The sequence below is a fragment of the Myotis nattereri genome (assembly GCF_964212035.1).
Source record: "Myotis nattereri genome assembly, chromosome: 5".
NCBI classification, from domain to species: domain Eukaryota; kingdom Metazoa; phylum Chordata; class Mammalia; order Chiroptera; family Vespertilionidae; genus Myotis; species Myotis nattereri.
In genome coordinates this window covers 41,876,000-41,896,794 of record NC_138080.1, presented here as the reverse complement: position 1 = coordinate 41,896,794, position 20,795 = coordinate 41,876,000, and the positions used below count along the sequence as shown (strand labels likewise).

General features: G+C 38.6%; 1 protein-coding gene across 4 annotated transcripts in view; it reads left to right on the top strand.

The window, feature by feature from the left end:
- CLCN3 (chloride voltage-gated channel 3) overlaps positions 1-20,795 on the top strand; it is an 88,843-nt gene that overhangs the window by 57,535 nt on the left and 10,513 nt on the right. For all 4 annotated transcript variants that reach the window (XM_081090935.1, XM_081090936.1, XM_081090933.1 and 1 more), the window contains 7 exons: positions 194-381; positions 1,909-2,031; positions 3,389-3,595; positions 7,942-8,022; positions 8,932-9,477; positions 14,393-14,579; positions 18,270-18,668. In XM_081090935.1, coding sequence (XP_080947061.1) covers positions 194-381; positions 1,909-2,031; positions 3,389-3,595; positions 7,942-8,022; positions 8,932-9,477; positions 14,393-14,579; positions 18,270-18,668 — 1,731 coding nt within the window. The remainder of the gene's footprint in view (positions 1-193; positions 382-1,908; positions 2,032-3,388; positions 3,596-7,941; positions 8,023-8,931; positions 9,478-14,392; positions 14,580-18,269; positions 18,669-20,795) is intronic.

Sequence of the window (20,795 nt, the reverse complement as noted above, 5' to 3'; positions counted from 1 at the left end):
AGGAATTTACAGTTTTTAAAAAGTAGTATAAACTTACGATAATGAAAATTTAAAAATCTTAAATTCACATTATGTTACCGATGTGACCCTTTATTTGTAGGGAGTCCCTGCTTTCCTTGGCTTTTTTAACTTGATAGTTCTTAACTCCCAAAAATAAACTTAATTTTTTACCACCTCTGACTTGTTTTTATAGGGGCATTGGCTGGATTAATAGACATTGCTGCTGATTGGATGACTGACCTCAAGGAAGGCATTTGCTTTAATGCTTTGTGGTACAACCATGAACAGTGTTGTTGGGGATCTAGTGAAACAACATTTGAGGAGAGGGATAAATGTCCACAGTGGAAAACATGGGCAGAGTTAATTATAGGTCAAGCAGAGGTAAGTCTTCTTTGTCTCAAGATGAATTAAAAATTGCTGTAGAGAAATGAATCTCCAAAATCATTTAATTATAGAGTTAATCACATATTAGATGATTGCAACCTGCATTAAAAGGGAAAAAAGAAAGAAATGTAATAGGATAGAATGAAAAATATGAGACTGCTTTGCAGCAAGTAAAATATAAGTATTGTTTCAAGAAACTCTTGTATTAATTATACAGTCACATACGAGTCTACTGGGCTATGATGTGAAATGTATTTCTTATTGTAGAAAAGAAGTGCAGTAGGATCTGTGTAACAACCACAAACAGTTGTCATGAAGTCAGGTTACTAAAGCTGCTTAACATATTACTTCACAATTATTTGAGAAGTATGAATTATCAAAAAATTTAGTAAAATAAGGCCTAACTGGAGATATCTTGGAGAAATCCATAGTTTTTCTGTGTGGCATTACAGTATTGAAGTGATTATTATCCTGTTCTTGATGTTCTATAATGAATATTTTAGGAGTTAGAATATTATCTATATATTTAAAAAGCCAGTGTCCATGATGACCAGGATGACCAAACAACTGATCACCATCTGGTGCATTGAGCACCTCTTGGTCCCTCCCCCCTGGCCCGCGAGCAGAGCGGGGTGGGACTGGGGACTGGCGCGTAGGCTGAATGGCTGACCTCTTGGTCCTTGCCCCCAGCTCCAGGTCCCAATGGATCCGTGATGGTGAATGGAGGGGGCGGGATCGGGGTGGGTGGTGGGAGGACCGGGCTGGCTGTCAGGGCGTTGGGATCAACAGCTCATCCCTGGCTGCTCAGGGGCTCAGGCCTGCGGGAAAGCAGGCGCTGGTGACTTCACCTCTATGCATGTGTGCCGGGCTGGCCGCTGATGGAACGCGCTGCCCGCTTGGGGCCGCTCACACTGGGGCAGCAAGGTCATGGGTGCACCCTGCAGCTTCCATCAGTGTCTCAAGCCCCAGCAGTGGTGGCGCCGCGTGAGCAGCCCTGAACAGGCAGCGCGTTCCATCAGACGCCAGCCCATGCGCACGCGCATGGAGGTGAAGTCGCCTGCACCTGCTTTCCCACAGGCCTGAGTCCCCGAGCAGCCGGGGATGAGCTGGTGATCCCAACAGCCTGACAGCCCTGCAACAGAGGCAGCATTCGGCCTGGGGACTGCCGAATGGGCAGAAGATGGAGGCTAGGCCTAGGGACCCTACCTGCACGATTTCGTGCGCTGGGCCTCTAGTATAATATATATTGTTATAGGATCATATATGGATATGTTTTTAAAAATTGGTTATAGCTGAATTTTAGAGATTGAAGTATAGTTGAGGCTCTGCACAATAAGACTAAGTCTCCTTGGGATGGATACAAATATGTTTTTGGATTCTACTTAAATGTTCATGTAAAGCTTTTATTATTGTGGAAGTAAACCAGGAGCCTTTACAAGTTTTACCCATTTCTTATGAGGCAAGCACTTGCATTAGTGGTGCACTATAAATTAAATTCATACTACTGAACTGTTTGCTTTATAGGGTCCTGGTTCTTACATCATGAACTACATAATGTACATCTTCTGGGCCTTGAGTTTTGCCTTTCTTGCTGTTTCTTTGGTAAAGGTATTTGCTCCATATGCCTGTGGCTCTGGAATTCCAGAGGTAAGCCATACAGTATTTAGTATCATTAAACATTTAGTAATTGTTATGATGCTTATCTTTTTTGCTTCTAGGGAAATTAGTTGTTTTGTTTTGTTTGGGGGGGCGGATGGTTTGTTTGTAATATAAAAAAAGAAAAGTTTAGCTGGTTTGACTCAGTGGGTAGAGCGTCAGCCTGCAAACTGAAGGGTCCCAGGTTCGATTCCAGTCAAGGGCACATGCCCAGGTTGCTGGCTCCATCTCCAATGGGGGTCTGCAGGAGGCAGCCGATCAGTGATTATCTCTCATCATTGATGTTTCTGTCTCTCTCTCCCTCTCCCTTCTTCTCTGAAATCAATAAAAATATATTTAAAAACCAAAAAAGAAAAGTTTAAAAAATGTAAGCTTATTCTAGACATTGAAAGAAATTCTGCCCTATAGTCATTTCACCATTTACCTTGGAGGTTGATTTTTTTTTTTCTTAACACTAATTTATCACATGGCTAAACAAATAGCATAAGACTTACTTAGACCCCAGGAACCTGAAGAATTACCTTGTAGCCTGAAGTTATTTGATAAGTGGATGTTTTGATTTAAATACATTCTTTCTCTCTCTTTTTCTATATAAATATATTTTAATTAAATAAGTTAATTCTTGAATTTGGCAGATAATATAACTGTTTTACACTTTAAAATAAACATTGGGTCATAGTGAATCAATAGCACAAACTTTTGTGTTTTATTGTTTATCAACAGTAAAGGAGGCTATAGTTAGGATTGAACATCATAACTCATTTCTTTCCCCCACTTTGTATTTTTCTGTGTTAAATAATTTACCACTTTTTTAGTGCATTTCTTTTAAAAGCTAAATTGTAGTGATTTTCAAAGTCTATTAAGAATATCTTAAATAAGGAGCAATATCATGCAGTATTTAACAGTTGTCACTTAACGTGTAGATAAATATTACATATAATTTACATACTGAGAAGGCATAATATCTTTATTTCTGACACAAAATGTCTGAAATATATCTAACTATTATATTTCTACAACAAATATTTAAATTTGTCTTTTTCTGCTTTGTAATTATATATCTTGTATTAAGGTTTGTATTCCCTTGAACGTGGCCTGATATTTTAGTTTTGTTCGTGAGATAGGGTTGCCTTCTATCCTTGCTTGGGACAGTGTTAGAATATGATATACATTTATTATATGTAGCATATTAGTTAAAGCTTTTGAAAAATTAATTGTAAATTGTTCATAGTCCACCAAAATTTATGAGGTGGTATTCTGAGTAAAACAAGAGAGTAACTTAAGTTAGTTAAGTTCTCATGGTTTGGTTTTTTTTGGATATCAATCTGTCTTAATCTTTCCTTTGTAGATTAAAACTATTTTGAGTGGATTCATCATCAGAGGTTACTTGGGAAAATGGACTTTAATGATTAAAACCATCACATTAGTACTGGCTGTGGCATCAGGATTGAGTTTAGGAAAAGAAGGTCCCCTGGTACATGTTGCCTGTTGTTGTGGAAATATTTTTTCTTACCTCTTTCCAAAGTATAGCACAAATGAAGCTAAAAAAAGGGAGGTAAGTGTCTTTTCTAGTTTATTTGATGTATAAATATCTGTCATATACACTTAATTCAGTTGAAGAATTTTCTAGTGTAAAAATCACATTTACTCTTTACTTTTTGGATGCATTTGTGTTTAGATTAAAATTACAATGGGAAAATTGTTTGCTTCCTTCTCTTTTAGTGAATAATCGCTAATTGCTTTGCCTTATACCTCCTTTCCTCTGAAGTGTTTCTCAAATGTAGTATTATTTTACTCTTCGCTCTCACCATCAGTATTTCTCCAGGGTTGGAAATCTTAACAGCTGTGTTTTCCTCTGGGAGGAGTGTCTGATGCCAGTGGGTGTGTGCGTCATCTGCAGAGAGCTGTCTGGCACCAGGGGCAGTTCTGAGGGCCTCTAAACTGCCTGAGGTTTAAATCAGAGATTTACATTAAAGGAGATGTAGGAACTCCTCTTTATTCAGCTGTTCAGGGAAGTTTCTTTTACGATTTTTTAAAAGGCCAGCCTGAGATCGTCTAGGTCCAGAGGTCTTTAAATTTTACATCTTACAGAGTTTCCCTGATGTTTCTAAATTGCTCTGGATGTCTTCTAGAAGGAAAGTAGGCTCCTGGGATATTCTGTGTTAGCTCTAAACTTGGGAGGCCCAATCCCATCCAGTTTTCCCACTCTCATCTGCAGTCCTAGATGGTGCAGAGCCCTTTGGGGTTTTAAGGTACAGTATTTTATATCTCATTAAATATTGAGAATTCAGGGGTTTCTGGCCCTAGCATAAGAAGAGCTTTCAGCCTGTTGTTTTTTATACTACAATGAAAAAAGTAGAATATTTTTATCAAACTATTTAATTCCTCAATTGATATAATTCCAGTTCATTTTAATGTTAGCACTGAAACGTCCTTGCATTGGCAGTAGTCTAAAAGTGGAACATTTCAGAGCATCATTGCTCTATTTCTGGATGATAATTGTGATTTCAGTACTATTCTGTATATAACAGCAATTTTCTACCTTTTTCATCTCATGGCACACATAAACTAATTATTAAAATTCTGCAGCACACCAAAAAAATATATTTTTTTGCCAATCTGACAAAAAATAGGTATAATTTTGATTCATTCACACCAGAAGGCTATTGTATTGGCTGTTGTCATTTTTTTTCTTATTTGTCAAAAGGGAAAAGAGGACAGTATCCCTGACTAAATAGTTAGGTGTTGCATGTTTTAAAAATTCTCATGGTACACTGGTTGAAAATCGCTGTTATGTAATTAGGATAACTAACATTATTATTGATTACTGTGTATCTGGTTCTGTCATATTCTTTTTTTATTGTTTTAAAAAATATATTTTATTGATTTTTTACAGAGAGAAAGGGAGAGGGATAGAGAGTTAGAAATATCGATGAGAGAGAAACATCAGTCAGATGCCTCCTGCACACTCCCCACTGGGGATGTGCCCGCAACCAAGGTACATGCCCTTGACCGGAATCGAACCTAGGACCCTTGAGTCCGCAGGCCGACGCTCCATCCGCTGAGCCAAACCGGTTAGGGCCTATGTCATATTCTTTACTTGCATCTTAAAATTTAATCCCATGATAATCCTATTAACATGGCATTATTATTCTCATTTATAGATAGGTAACTAAACTAAATCTTGGCTAATTTGCCCAAGATTACGTGTCAGAGTGTAGATTAAAATTTATTTTTCTTCCACTCTAAAGTCTATACTCTTAACTATCCTAATACTACTACTACTACTATGACTGTGTGGACATATGTTTATGTCTTCTCAAAGCAAAACCTAAACTATACTATAGCAGGGCAAGTTAATGGTTAAATGGAACTATAGCATTTGTCTCCCCAGTTCAGTTCCTTTACTTGCTATTGTACCATGACAATTTGGGGGTAAGATTTGTATTTTTATTTATTCATTATAAGTGAAAGATATAATTTATTAGAAAATGTTATAAAAATTTAATTCATCTGAATTTTAATATACACACTGTGATGCTTAGTAATGTTTATGACAATTTTATTCTGTCACCTTAGTATATAAATGTCTAGAGCAGGGGTGGGCAAACTTTTTGACTCGAGGGCCACAATGGGTTCTTAAACTGGACCGAAGGGCCGGAACAAAAGCATGGATGGAGTGTTTGTGTGAACTAATATAAATTCAAAGTAAACATCATTACATAAAAGGGTACGGTCTTTTTTTTCAATAGTTTTATTCATTTCAAACGGGCCGGATCCGGCCTTTGGGCCGTAGTTTGCCCACGGCTGGTCTAGAGTTTACTTGTTAGGGTACTTGTTAGTGAAAGCATTAAAGCCTCATATTTTGTCTTTCTTCCTATACGCACTTCTTTGACATTTTTTAATTAAATGATTCTAAAATACTTACTAAAGATTAAAATGTGTGTTATGGGTGTTAGTTTGATTGTAAAATTCTATTTTATTAAATGTAGAATTAGAAAATTCAGTTAAATATGTTGTCTGCAGTTCCATTAATGGGAAAAAAAACACACAAAGTAAGTTAAATTTTTTCACACTTCTTATCTAAATAAGCAAAGTCTGTATTCTTAAAGCCAGATACGATTTAATTAAAACACATACTTGTTTATTTTTAATTTACCAAACAGTAACCTGACTATGTAGTTTGTACTCTTAATCATTTACAATTTAATTTTGATGATTTCTAATTTCTTTTTCAGAAATGTAAAACTTGACCATTTGAGGAAATGCTTTGGTAACCTCAAATATTTATTGAAGTAGTGAAAAGAATAAAGACTCTTAGAAAAGCAATTAGAAATAGATGCCCAATGTGTAGTTGGCTTCACACTGGTGGGACTTGGGCAGTGTCCAAGTGACAGACCAGGAAGTTGCAGAGAAGATCCACAAGAGAGGTTATTATGTGAGTCTGGCTGGTGAGGCTGTATCCAAAGGGGCAGCCATTGTTTGTGCTGAAGGCTCTCCATATTGGTAGTGGCAGTATTTTCAGAGGACTTAGGGTAGTGAAAACATAGGGAAACTCAGTAGTTTTTAAGATCCGTGGATATTTTACTAGGATTTGGACTAAGGCAATTATTAATGACTAGTGGCCTGGTACACGGATTCATGTATATTGAAAGGAAATTAATTAGAAGAAAGATTTGTGCAGTAATTATGTTACTGCAAAAAATTACATGTCAAAATAGTATATATAATATAGTATTATAAATTAAAATGCGTGCAATTGGCGCCAGTGAGAGCTTTATATGTATTGCACATACACGAGTCAATGTTTATTTTTAAATTGCCAGTGCGCCTCATATGTACCTGCTGGTTGTTTGGTTGGACGGTCGGACGGATGTACAGTTGGACACATAGCCTTTTATATATGTAGATGACGCAGTTAGCTCTAAAATATGAAGAAATTATATCCTATTTAAAAATAAGTTGCCGAAACCGGTTTGGCTCAGTGGATAGAGCTTCGGCCTGCGGACTGAAAGGTCCCAGGTTCGATTCCGGCCAAGGGCATGTACCTGGGTTGCGGGCATATCCCCAGTGGGGGATGTGCAGGAGGCAGCTGATCGATGATTCTCTCTCATCGATGTTTCTAACTCTCTATCTCTCTCCCTTCCTCTCTGTAAAAAATCAATAAAATATATTAAAAAAAAAAAATAAGTAAACAGCCCTAGTCAGTTTGGTTCAGTGGATAGAGCATTGGCCTGTGAACTGAAGGGTCCCGACTTTGATTCCGGTTAAAAAAAAGAACATATATTAAAGTTGTATATAATTACCATTAAAGTATATTTTAGCATGCTTTTCAGTTTTATATCTAGTGTAGTAGGTATACTTCAGTTGCAGGCTCCTCCCCAGCCTGGGCCCTGGTCTGTTGGGGCATGTGCAGGAGGCAGCCAATCAGTGTGTTTCTCTCACATCAATATTTCTCTGTCTTTTCCTCTCTCTTCCACTTTCTCTAAAAATTAATGGAAAAATATCCTTGGGTGAGGATTAAAAAATAAATAAAAATATGTAAACTCTCCCCTCAAACCAGTTACTACTCTCTCCACCGGTCTTCGCAAACAGACATCTTGAAAGTTGGCTGTATTTATTGCCTCTTTTTTATATCCCATTTATATTAGCATATCTTGCATAAGGTGTTGTTTTTTTTTACTGAATATTGAATATATGATTGACCTTTTAATTAAAGCAGAAGATAAAAAAAATCTTTTTAGAGGAAATACATATTTGCATTTGCTTGGAGAGGAGGGAGACATATGAGTTAAATTCAGAAGTCATTTCGAAAATTCGAGTAATGTGAAGAATTTTTATTTGGCATATGTTTGAACTATAAAAACACGAAATAAACCACATCCTTTTTTTTTTTTTTAGGTGCTCTCAGCTGCCTCAGCTGCAGGTGTTTCTGTGGCGTTTGGTGCACCGATCGGAGGAGTTCTTTTTAGCCTGGAAGAGGTAGGTTAAAAAAAAGAACATATATTAAAGTTGTATATAATTACCATTAAAGTATATTTTAGCATACTTTTCAGTTTTATATCTAGTGTAGTAGGTATAGACTTTGTTTTTAAGTTTTCAAATTTATTTTCATAAACTTATTTTTCACTCATACATAAAAGGTAATATACTATATATGTTCTTTACCTTGAGAAAATTTTAAAAAATATATTACTTACAAACATTAGTTATTGTTTAAAATTTAACTTTGCTGACATATTAAAGTAAGCAGATATGAATTTGATTTAATAAAGAAATATTTAAAACGATCTATCTCTATTAGCTTAAATACAGCCTTTTTATTTAAATTTTTTAATTCCTAAATCATCTTTGTAAGTTTTTCTTCTGTGATTATTTATATTGCAGTTATTGATGTTTGAGGAGATCATTTTAGTTGCTTTAGTAGAATATTTTATTTTTGTTTTCTCTTTGGTGCTTAAGACTTTTTACACATTTACACAAAAAAATGACTAGGAATATTTTAAAATGTACTTTTTTAGTTATTTCTATTTTTTCCTCTTTTTAAAATTTAATATAGAAGAGGTAAATCAAATACTTCTGTATGAGCTAACAGGAGCTGGTGGTAGTACATTTATTGTTAACTACTATGATTGGAAGTGAAATTCATTTTGAAAATAAGAAATGCTAGGTATTTTAAATAATTATTAGACATTTATGACTAGTTGATATTGTGAATGTATAATGAGGTGATAGTTAAAGTTAATAAAACATCAATATTTTTCTTACCATAGTGAAATCCATTCTATGTAAATTCTAGTGGCAGCAAAATTTAGAGCTATGATATTTACTGTTCAAGTTATATCAGAAAATAAAATTATATCATTAATTTTTTTTCTTTTTTTTTTTTAGGTTAGCTATTATTTTCCTCTTAAAACTTTATGGAGATCATTTTTTGCTGCTTTAGTTGCTGCATTTGTTTTGAGATCCATTAATCCATTTGGTAATAGCCGTCTGGTCCTTTTTTATGTGGAGTATCATACACCATGGTACCTTTTTGAACTGTTTCCTTTTATTCTCCTCGGGGTATTTGGAGGGCTTTGGGGAGCCTTTTTCATTAGGGCAAATATAGCTTGGTGTCGTCGACGCAAATCCACCAAATTTGGAAAGTATCCTGTCCTTGAAGTCATTATTGTTGCAGCCATCACTGCTGTGATAGCTTTCCCTAATCCATATACTAGGCTCAACACCAGTGAACTGATTAGAGAGCTTTTTACAGACTGTGGGCCCCTGGAATCCTCTTCTCTTTGTGACTACAGAAATGACATGAATGCCAGCAAAATTGTTGATGATATTCCTGATCGTCCAGCAGGCGTCGGAGTGTATTCAGCTATATGGCAGTTATGCTTAGCACTCATATTTAAAATCATAATGACAGTATTCACTTTTGGTATCAAGGTAAGTGCCAATGAGGGGTGATATTTAACTAATCTTGGCATGATCAAAACTTGTATGTGGAATGAGAGATGAAATTTTTATGTAAAGGTGGTTGTTTCCTAACTGTGGCCTGAAAAAGTTCTTATTTTTTGGGTTTAATTTTAAGGAATGAAAAAAAAAAAAAATCCTTAGGATATATTGCTGAGCCATGGTATCTGTTAATATGTAACAAATTACCCCCAAATCTAGCAGCTTATGATAACTTATATTGCTTTTGATAATGGTCTGATTTGGTTAAGGACTCAGCTGGCATGTTTTGGTCTCTCGTACAGTTGTCATGAGACATGGCTAAGGCTGCTCATCTCAGACATTCATCTGTCTGGCACCTGGTCTGAGAAGATTCAGACAGCTAGAGCTGGAACATCTGGCCTTTTCTAACATCTCTCCCTCTGTGGTTTTTCTGGCATGGTGGCCTCAGGGTGGTTAGATTGCCTACATGGTAGCTCAGATTTCCAAAAGCAAGTGCCCCAAGAGGACCATTTCTAACCTAGCCAAAGAAGTCATACAGCATGCCTTCTATTGTGTACTGTTTGTCTAGACCAGGGGTGGGCAAACTTTTTGACTCGAGGGCCACAATGGGTTCTTAAACTGGACCGGAGGGCCGGAACAAAAGCATGGATGGAGTGTTTGTGTGAACTAATATAAATAAATTCAAAGTAAACATCATTACATAAAAGGGTACGGTCTTTTTTTTTTTTTTTTTTTTTTTTTTTTAGTTTTAGTCATTTCAAACGGGCCGGATCCGGCCCGCGGGCAGTAGTTTGCCCACGGCTGGTCTAGACAGCTACAAAGGCCCACCAAGGCTCAGGGGGAGGGATATATGTTCTACCATTTAGTGGGAGGAGTGTTAGAAAATTCATGATATTTCTAAACCATTTATTAGTTTACTATTGCTGCAGTAATAAATTAGCATAAATTTAGTGGCTTAAAATCACCCAAATTTATTACATTTCTGGAGATAAGAAATCAAAAATCGGCCTTACTGGGCTAACATTAAAGTATTGACAGGGATCCCCCCCCCCCCCCCCCGCCTTCTAGAGGCTGCCCACATGCCTTGGCTCATGGCCCCCTTCTTCCATCTTCAAAGCCAGCAATAGATGGTCAAGTCTTTCTTTACCTCATCATTCTGAAACTCACTCTTCTAAATCCTTCCACATTTAAAACACCTTTATTATTACTTTGGGCCCAGCCAGATAATCCAGGATAATCTCCAGTTTGAAGGTCAGCTGATTAACAACCTTGATTCTGTCTGCAACCTTAATTTCTCCTTGCTATATAACATAATGAATTCACAAGAATCAGGATATCCATATCTTTAGGAAGCCACTTTTCTACTTTACCATATCCCTGTAGGGGTTACCTTGAAAGGACACTGCTGAAGCAAGAGTTACATTACTAAGCCCAAAACCTTTTTTAAAAAATATATATATATTTTATTGATTTTTTACAGAGAGGAAGGGAGAGGGATAGAGAATTAGAAACATCAGTGAGAGAGAAAAATTGATCACCTGCCTTCTGCACACCCCTACTGGGGATGTGTCCTTGACAGGAATCGAACCTGGGACCCTTCAGTCCGCAGGCCAGGGCTCTATCCACTGAGTCAAATCGGTTAGGGCGCCCAAAGCCTTTTTCCATCAAGGACTTGGTCCTTATGCCCTGGGACATTGTTTTTTTCTAACTTATGAAAGTGAGAATAACATTTGATAGTGATTTGCCAGTAAATATAATTCTATTATGTGACTGTCGGTGATGTATATCAGATGTCAGCTAATCCTTGTTCTTTAAATTACTCTACCTGTAATCTACACTAATAAAAGACAAAGATGCTAATTGACTGTACCTTTGCTATGCCCCAAGCCACGCCCATCAGCCAATCAGAGCGACTATATGCCAATTAACCCAACCAAGATGGCGACCGGCAACCACGAAGCTGTAGCAAGCAAGAGGCTTGGTTGCCTGGGCAATGGAGGAAGCCAGGCTTCCCGCTGGCCCTGAGCTGGCTGTGGGCTCCGCTCATGGCAACAAAGTTTCAATTATAGAAGACATATAAATCCCAGATACCTGCTTCCAGCCAGCCTCCACTGGGAGCTTGGGTGGCTGGGGGCCGTGGACAGCCTACAAACGGCCATCAGCCCCTCACCCAGGCTGGCCACACCCTCATAGGGTCAGGGTCCCTGCTGGGGGGCTTAGCCAGCCTGAAAATGGCCCTCAGCCCCTTACCCAAACTGGCCAGGTACCCCAGCAGGACCCCCCATTCTGAAGGGGCTGTGGCCAGCCTGCAAATGGCCCAGCCCTCAGCCCCTCACCCAGGCTGGCCAGGCACTCCTATATAACAAAAGGGTAATATGCAAATTGACCCTAACAGTAGAACGACTAGGATGACTGGTCACTATGACACACCCTGACCACCAGGAGGCAGATGCTCAATGCGGGAGCTGCCCCCTGGTGGTCAGTGTGCTCCCACAGCGGGAGCTCTGCTCAGCCACAAGCCAGGCTGACGACTGTCAGTACAGCGGTGGTGGTGGTGGGAGCCTCTCCCGCCTCCTTAGCAGCGCTAAGGATGTCCGACTGCAGCTTAGGCCTACTCCCCACTGGCAAGTGGACATCCCCCGAGGGCTCCCGGGCTGCCAGAGGGATGTCTGACTGCCAGCTTAGGCCCAGTCCCCCCCCAGGGAGTGGGCCTAAGCCAACAGGTGGTCATCCCCTGAGGGGTCCCATACTGCGAGAGGGCACAGGCCGGGCTGAGGGACCCCCCAAGTGCACAAATTTTTGTGAACTGGGCCTCTAGTTCATATAATATATTATCTAGTGTTAGTGTGCTTTCACAGCTGTACATTGTGGAGAGTAACAGCTTGATTTTAACAAAATTGGAGTGGCGTTGAAATATGGTCTTTTGTTGTTTTTTTAAAAGTTTTATTTAGTTATTTTTAAAGAAAGAGAGAAAAGGAGAGAGGACAAGAGAGAGAGAGAGAGAGAGAGAGAGAGAGAGAGAGATTTGTTTCACTTATTTATGTATTCATTGGTGACTCTTGTATGTCCCCTGACCAGAAATATGGTCTCTTTTGTATTATCCTCTGTGTTTAGTCCACATTATAGTAATTAAATATTACTAATTAAATATAAGAGTTAAATATTAGAAAAACCTTGAAATTTTCCTTTTTCTTCTTAGTGAATCAAATTAAAGGAGTTGTTAAAGCTCCTATTTCTACAGTAAGTTGATTTTCTGTCTAAAAACAACAGCAAACAACACACCCTTAGTTGAGCTACAGGACACCAGAGGCCTATTACCCTCTGCTTTGGCCAAAGGATCTACCTGGCAGGAAAATAAACAAACATATTTTGACCCCTTCTATTTGGATATCCAGTTAATGAACCTGATATATTCTTCAACTTGCCAACACTTTGTGCTCAGCTTATTTCATATCCACAACAGTTTAGAGCTATTAGTCTTTTAATAGTCTTTAAATGATCTTGCTTAATGTGTTTACTGTTTCTATTATCCTCGTTAGATTCATATGTATGAATTAAAAGGAGAAAAATATTGATTGACTAAAAAAAATATATATATATATATATATACATATATGTATATATGTGTATATATATATAATGTATGCATGCATGTATACATATAAATATACTAGAAGCCTGGTGCACGAATTCGTGCACCAGTGGGGTCCCTCTGCCTGGCCTGCGGGATTGGGCCAAAACTGGCTCTCCGACATCCCCCGAGGGGTCCCAGATTGAGAGAGGGCACAGGCCAGGCCAAGGGACCCCACCAATGCATGATCCAGGCCGGGGAGAGACATGAGAGGTTGGCCAGCCAAGGAGGGACCGAGGGAGGGCTCCAGGGCATGTCCGGCCCATCTCGGTCAGTCCTGATCAGCCAGACCCCAGCAGCAAGCTAACCTACCAGTTGAAGCGTCTGCCCCCTGGTGGTCAGTGCGTGTCATAGCAAGCTGTTGAGCAGCCTTAGCATATCATTAGCATATTACACTTTGGTTGAACAGCTGACTAGTCAACTGGACACTTAGCATATTAGGCTTTTATTATATAGGATAATATAAAATCACTACATAATTATTGGGACACCTGATAACATTGCCCGCTTTATATTGTACCACTTAAGAGGGATAGCATCTTTCTATCATTTTATAAACAAGTAATATATAGGAAGGACATAATCTTGGAGTAAAGGCAGTACTTAATACTGAATTGATATAGAATTATGAAAAGTGCTTTGTACTGTTATTTTCTTTTTCTTTCCACATTTTACCATGTACTAATGAAAATTTTGTTAGGGGTTGGCATTAAGGAACCCCTACCTAGAGAAATAACCCTTGGTTTATTTTCTCTTTGGAGTAGAGCAGTGGTTCTTAACCTTCCTAATGCCGTGACCCTTTAATACAGTTCCTCATGTTGTGACCCCCAACCATAAAATTATTTTCGTTGCTACTTCATAACTGTAATTTTGCTACTGTTATGAATTGTAATGTAAATATCTGATATGCAGGATGTATTTTCATTGTTACAAATTAAACATAATTAAAGCATAGTGATTAATCACAAAAACAATATGTAATTATATATGTGTTTTCTGATGGTCTTAGGTGACCCCTGTGAAAGGGTCGTTCGACCCCCAAAGGGGTCATGACACACCGGTTGAGAACCGCTGGAGTAGAGAATGTGATGTGTTATTTTGTAACTGAATTCATGGAATTGTTAGGATACTGTATAGTAAGATTTTGCTAAAAGTTTTAGGATTTTGCTATGTCATGTGAAAAGAAGCAAAAGTGTTAGAAAGAAATCCACAGAACATAGTTTCAAGCATGCAGTTGAGGACCTCTGCCTTATCGTGTATTCTGTTTTGTTGTAGGTTCCGTCAGGCTTGTTCATCCCCAGCATGGCCATCGGAGCAATTGCAGGGAGGATTGTGGGCATTGCAGTGGAGCAGCTTGCATATTATCACCATGACTGGTTTATCTTTAAGGAGTGGTGTGAGGTTGGGGCTGACTGCATTACTCCTGGCCTCTATGCCATGGTTGGTGCTGCCGCATGCTTAGGTAACAACCACTGTGTCTGTCTGTGTCTGGATGCCTGTGAGTCTGAGAGAGAAAATGAGTAAGAGCTTGCTTGTGCTTAATTGGTAGGGTGGGGTTAGGGAAAAGGTGAGGCACAGGACAGAGGAAGAGAGTGTTTTCACAGAAATGAAATAGTACTACTATTATATGATACTAGAGGCCCAGTGCACAACATTTGTGCACTGGAGGGGGGGGTCCCTCAGCCTGGCCTGGGCCCTCTCAAAGCCCAGGACCCCTCAGGGTATATCTGCCTAAGCTGGCAGTCAGATATCCCTCTCACAGTCCGGGACCCCTGGCTCCTTACCACCCGCCTGCAGTGGAGGTGGGAGAGGCTCCTGCCACTGCCGCTGTGCTCGCCAGCTATGAGCCAGCTGAGGGGTGCTCCCCCTGTGGGAGCACAGTGATCTCCAGGGGGCAGCTCTCCATTGAGCTTCTGCTCCCTGGTACTCAGTGCGCATCATAGCAACCAGTCGTTTCGCTGTTCGGTCGATTTGCATATTAGCCTTTTATATAGGATAAACAGTACTAGGTTTTATTTTACCTGCCTGTGAAAATTTGTTAATGCAAAAATTTAATAAAAATTTAATTTAATCTTTTTAATATCACTTAATGCTTTATGACAGAAAACATCTTAGGCTTAATTTGAACCCTGTCCAAGAAGATTTTTGTTTTTTTCATTGTCAAGGGTCTTAACCTCCCTCCACTAGCTATAGCCTGGTTCCTAGGTTAGCATGCCAGCAAAGCTACAGAGTAGCTTTACTTGGGCTCTGCAGTGATTTATTTTTAGCCTCAGTAAAAGGTTTCTTTACCAGCCCTCCCCCATGTAAGGTGTATTTATAGAAAAATGAGAAGAGTCACTACTGTTTTAAAGAAAAGAAAAGCAAAATATTTGCAAGTATATTTATTGTCCTCTTGGGCATGATAAGTAGTTGTTTTATATTTAAAATGTCAGCTAAACTTTGGTAATAATATTTAATAATCGTTGGTATTTTGACTTATTTTTGTTCAATACATCAAAATTGTGTAAAGTAATTTTTAATCTTCAACAGTATAATATCAAGTGAAAGTGAAGGACAGAATCATTTTCACTAAAGTAGCAAGTATTTATTGAGTACCTACTTTCTGTTTAGCACTCTGCTAGGCGCAGTGAGTCATAGAAAAAGAAGTATAAACCATGAACCCAACCTCAACTATAATCAGGTTGGGTAGACAAGACCCACACTGAGAAAATAATAGTGAGCAATACATAATGATTATATATTGTACTGCAAGAGTCTATGAAAATTGTAGCAATCTAGAGGAAAAAAGAGCTGAAGTAATTTAGGGTAAAACATTAACTTTATTTTTAAAGATTAATAGAATTTACAGGACTTTGTTGAAGAATATAATGTGAAGACAAATTAGAATAGTATTCATGGGCCTCTGAAGAAACTGACAGTATTGAAGTACAGAATGCATTTGGGTACTTTTGGGAAACAAAAAGTTGGATGGTGAGAAGGACCCAGACTGTGAGATTGCCATGGTTTAAGTTAGGATGAATTTGTATTAGGAATCGGTCAGATCTATGGCAGTTGTGCCTTTGCCACATGTAGCTTGATGACTTTGGGAAAGTTCCTTTACTTACTTCAAAAAAATTTTTTAATGGAAATAATAACTACCTATCTCTTACAGTTGTTTTGAGGATTATCTATATACAGGCAGTCCTTAGGTTACGTCAGACTCGACGTACGTCGTTTCGTGGTTACGTCGCCATCTCCCATTTACAGTATTTATAAAAAGAGAAAGTCTGTCATTTTGACATATGTACATATGTGCTTTATGTTTTTTATTATTTACCACAAGTAAAGGTTAGGAATTGTTATATTTCTTTTAAATTTGTTTTACTGTTTCACTTCATTACTGCTGTGTATGTGCTCCATGTGAGTGACGTAGGTGCTTAGGTAGGTGGGTTCCAAATTACAGCGAAAATTGCGTTATATCGAGCTGTAGGAACAGATCTCTGATGTAACCTGAGGACCTACTGTATATAATAGCCTAAGTGACTGTTATGGCAGAATGACCTGAATGACCAGTCGCTATGATGCACACTGACCACCTGGGGGCAAAGGCTCAACGCAGGAGCTACCCCCTGGTCAGTGTGCTCCCACAGGGAGCGCTGTTCAGCCAGAAGCCAGGCGGTAAGGAGCCGGGCGGTAAGGAGCCTGCCGCTAAGGAGCAGGGAGCTGAGCAGTGAGCGAGCAGGTGGGCAGTAAGGAGTGAGGGTCCTGGATTGCAAGAGGGATGTCTGCCGAGGGGTCCCAGACTGCGAGAGGGCGCAGACTGGGCTGAGGACTCTCCCCAACCCCCTGACCCTCCCCAGTGCATGAATTTTGAGCACCGGGCCACTAGTATGAGATAAAATGTATATAAAGCTCTTAGCATGGTGCCTGGTAAAATAAGTTCTTCATGAAAAAATAATTTTTAAAAACACTTTTGTAAACTGACTAGGACATGCCTGGCAGAGTATAGATAGATAATAGTAGGTCCTTTCTCCCTTCTATTTTTAGGTTAAAAAACAAGAAGGAAGAGTTTAAGCTTAATATAGAATGAACTGGTGAGCCCTGGTAGGTTTCTGAGCGAAGAAGCAACATGGTGAAAGTGTTACTTAGGAAAGATTAACCTAGGAACATGGCTTAGAAAGTGGATTGAAGGTAATAGGCCTGGAGTTAAGGAGGTAACACAAAATAGTATTAAAATCAAGGAACAAAGTTTTGAGGGTCTGGACTAGGTTGCGAATAGTGAGACTTTCAAAAAAGGTACCCATAGATATTTTGCAGAGGAAATCAGATAGGACTAGGTGAGAGTCTAGGTAGGTGTTGGGATAAAGTAAAAGGATGAACCAAGAATGATTACCTAGGTTGTCAGGAAGAATGTGATGCTGGCTGTTGGAGTCAGGGAAGTTGGAATGCGGAGCTCTTTGGGAAGAGTAGTTTAGTTTTAAGTGTGTGATGTTTTCTGTGACAGTGCTTGTGCACTGTCTTTTTAGAGGAAGTCAAGACAAGCACAATAAGATAAGGCGTGCACAGCTGGAGACATGGGGCAAATGTAGCTGTAGAGGGAGACATGTCGGGGAGGCATTGGCATAGAGAAGGTAGTGCAGAATGGTGATTGGGATAGATGAAGAGATGAGTTTTCTGAGGGAGGGAATATTATACTGCTACCATAGACCACAGGCATCAACATTTTGCTTATTTTGAAAAGATTTAGAGGAGAGAAATATAGTAAATTAATATTCTACCCACATATAAATTTCATTTGTAAGTTGGTAGTAAACAAGAAAGCTATGATGTGCTTCACCAAATTCCTTGAGAATGAATGATCTTTTATAAGGGTGAAATTATGTCTTTGCTATCGCAGTGAACCAAAATGGCAAAGTTGTTTTGGTTGGACAGCTGTGGTTTTTTATATGAAGCAAGCAGGTTTTGAAATGTTATTTCAAGTCTTCTGTGTTACAAACAAAGATGATTGGTGTTCTTTTAGATCTTATTAAAATAGTAATAATTATCCTAATAGTAGTTTTCGATGATAATCCTTTTCACTAAGTTTGTATTCACTTGCCTAGTGCAAAAATTCTACTAGCAAGTATTGATGAGGCTCCTGTCCTTCCTGACCAGTGGTGCTTATTTTTTTCAGGTGGAGTGACAAGGATGACTGTCTCCCTGGTGGTTATTGTTTTTGAGCTTACTGGAGGCCTGGAATATATTGTCCCCCTTATGGCTGCAGTAATGACCAGTAAATGGGTTGGAGACGCCTTTGGTAGGGAAGGCATTTATGAAGCGCACATTCGGTTAAATGGATACCCTTTCTTGGATGCAAAAGAAGAATTCACTCATACCACCCTGGCTGCTGATGTCATGAGACCTCGAAGGAATGATCCTCCCTTAGCTGTCCTGACACAAGACAACATGACAGTGGATGACATAGAAAACATGATTAATGAAACCAGCTACAATGGCTTTCCTGTCATAATGTCAAAAGAATCTCAGAGATTAGTAGGATTTGCCCTCAGAAGAGACCTGACAATTGCAATAGGTACCTTCTTAAAAAAAAAAAAAATACACATTTATAAGTATCAGTATCTAGATATCTAGGTAGATATAGACATAGATATATAGTAGATTTCTGGAAGATAGGAAGCAATAAAGTTTAATTGGTTGGGTTTGTGAAGGCAGGTCTTATATTCTTTAGAAAAGGAATTTATGCTTCCATAGGTTGTTTTCTTGCTAAATAGAGTTTTATCTTTGACTTGGCATTATTATTAGTTTGGACTCAGATACTTCCCCACCCCCCCACCCCCGCTCAGATAAGCCTTGTTAAGTTGATTTTTCTTAATTAATATATAATTACTCTTAATGAACATATAAGACTTTAGCAAGTGCCAGGGCATCCAGCAAAATACATTCTTCTATTTAATAAAGTTGGCTTATTTGAATGCAAGTTATTGAAAATTCCATCTTCATTGGCCTGTTTCATACCAGATTCACAAGGTCTTCTTTTTTTAGTTTTGGGGTTTAGGTTTATAATATTAAGTTGTAATATCTAGTTTAAAGTGAAAAAAGTCATTGAGATTTTATTTGTGGTTAAACGTCAGGTTGAAAAAGTATGTAAGTGCTGTTGTATTTTGAGCTAACATTTCCTGAAAAAATTTAAAGGCATTAGGCATACTATGTTATTTCTTGGAAATAAATTAAACTTTTTCCCCGAGGAGGAAGCAATTGTGTTCCTCCAAAATGAATTTTTCCTCTTACCCAATAGTACTACAGTCTTAATAAGGAGACCCATAAGGCTTCTAGTCCTTTTCTACACAGCTCACTCTCTCCCCTCTCTCCCCTCTGACCTCCAAAGGTGATAGAGAATATTTTCATTAAGTAATTGCTTTGACACTCTGCAGTTTTTAGTAGAGGCCCCTGAGCTGGAAGTGTCAAGCATTTGCCCTGTCTCCAAAGGTCATTCATGTGAGCTCGTCATTCCCCTTTCAACTTATCCCTGTGGCAATTGCAGAAGGACTGTAAAATATTTCCATTCTTGTGTCATTGCAAGAGGAAAGACTAGACAGTGTAGTTGAGAGTATTTCTTAAATCAAATTGGAAAGAAACTCAATTTGCAAGAGCTATTAAAGTAGAAAAAAAGAGAAGGAAATAGCTTTCGGAGAATATCCTACTCAGTTTAGGAAAAGGCTTACACCTTTAGAAGACTTTTTCAAAGACCGGCAATCCCATCATTCCAAGTTTTGCTCTAAGTAATACAATAGTAGTTGCCAGAGTGGGCAAAGTATGTGGTCAGACTTGTCTCTGTTCAAGTGTTTCAGCTTCTAAGTCATTGCCATGGCAAACCTACAATCAGAGAGTTTAATTTCACTGTTTAGATTCCCATTCTTTAGGTTTTAATGGTAGCCAGGCAAAGAAATGGAAAAGATCAGAATTTTGGAATTTACATAGAAATTTAAAGAAAGAAGGCCAGGTTTTTAAAAGAAGAAGGTGGTAAAGTTAAGAATTACATTCTCACTGAGTCAGTGGATATATTTTTTAGTTTTTGTTATTGTCTTGAGAAATAGAATGTTGGGTTGGCAGATAGTGTTCACAAGGGAATAGAGGTACTTTATTTTTTATTTTTATTTATTTTTTAAAAAATATATTTTATTAATTTTTTTTTTTTTTTTAACAGAGAGGAAGGGAGAGGGATAGAGAGTTAGAAACATCGATGAGAGAGAAACATTGGTCAGCTGCCTCCTGCACACTCCCCACTGGGGATGTGCCCGCAACCAAGGTACATGCCCTTGTCCGGAATCGAACTCGGGACCCTTGAGTCCGCAGGCCGACGCTCTATCCACTGAGCCAAACCAGTTAGGGCAATTTTTATTTTTAAAAAAATATATTTTATTGATTTTTTACAGAGAGGAAGGGAGAGGGATAGAGAGTTAGAAACATCGATGAGAGAGAAACATCGATCCACTGCCTCCTGCACACCCCCTACTGGGGATGTGCCCACAACCAAGGTACATGCCCTTGACCGGAATCAAACCCAGGACCCTTCAGTCCACAGGCCGGCACTCTATCTACTGAGCCAAACTGGTTAGGGCAGGAATAGAGGTACTTTTAGATAGATGAGATCAAGTCACATCCTCAGAAATGTTAGTCACATGACTTTTCGAACACACCT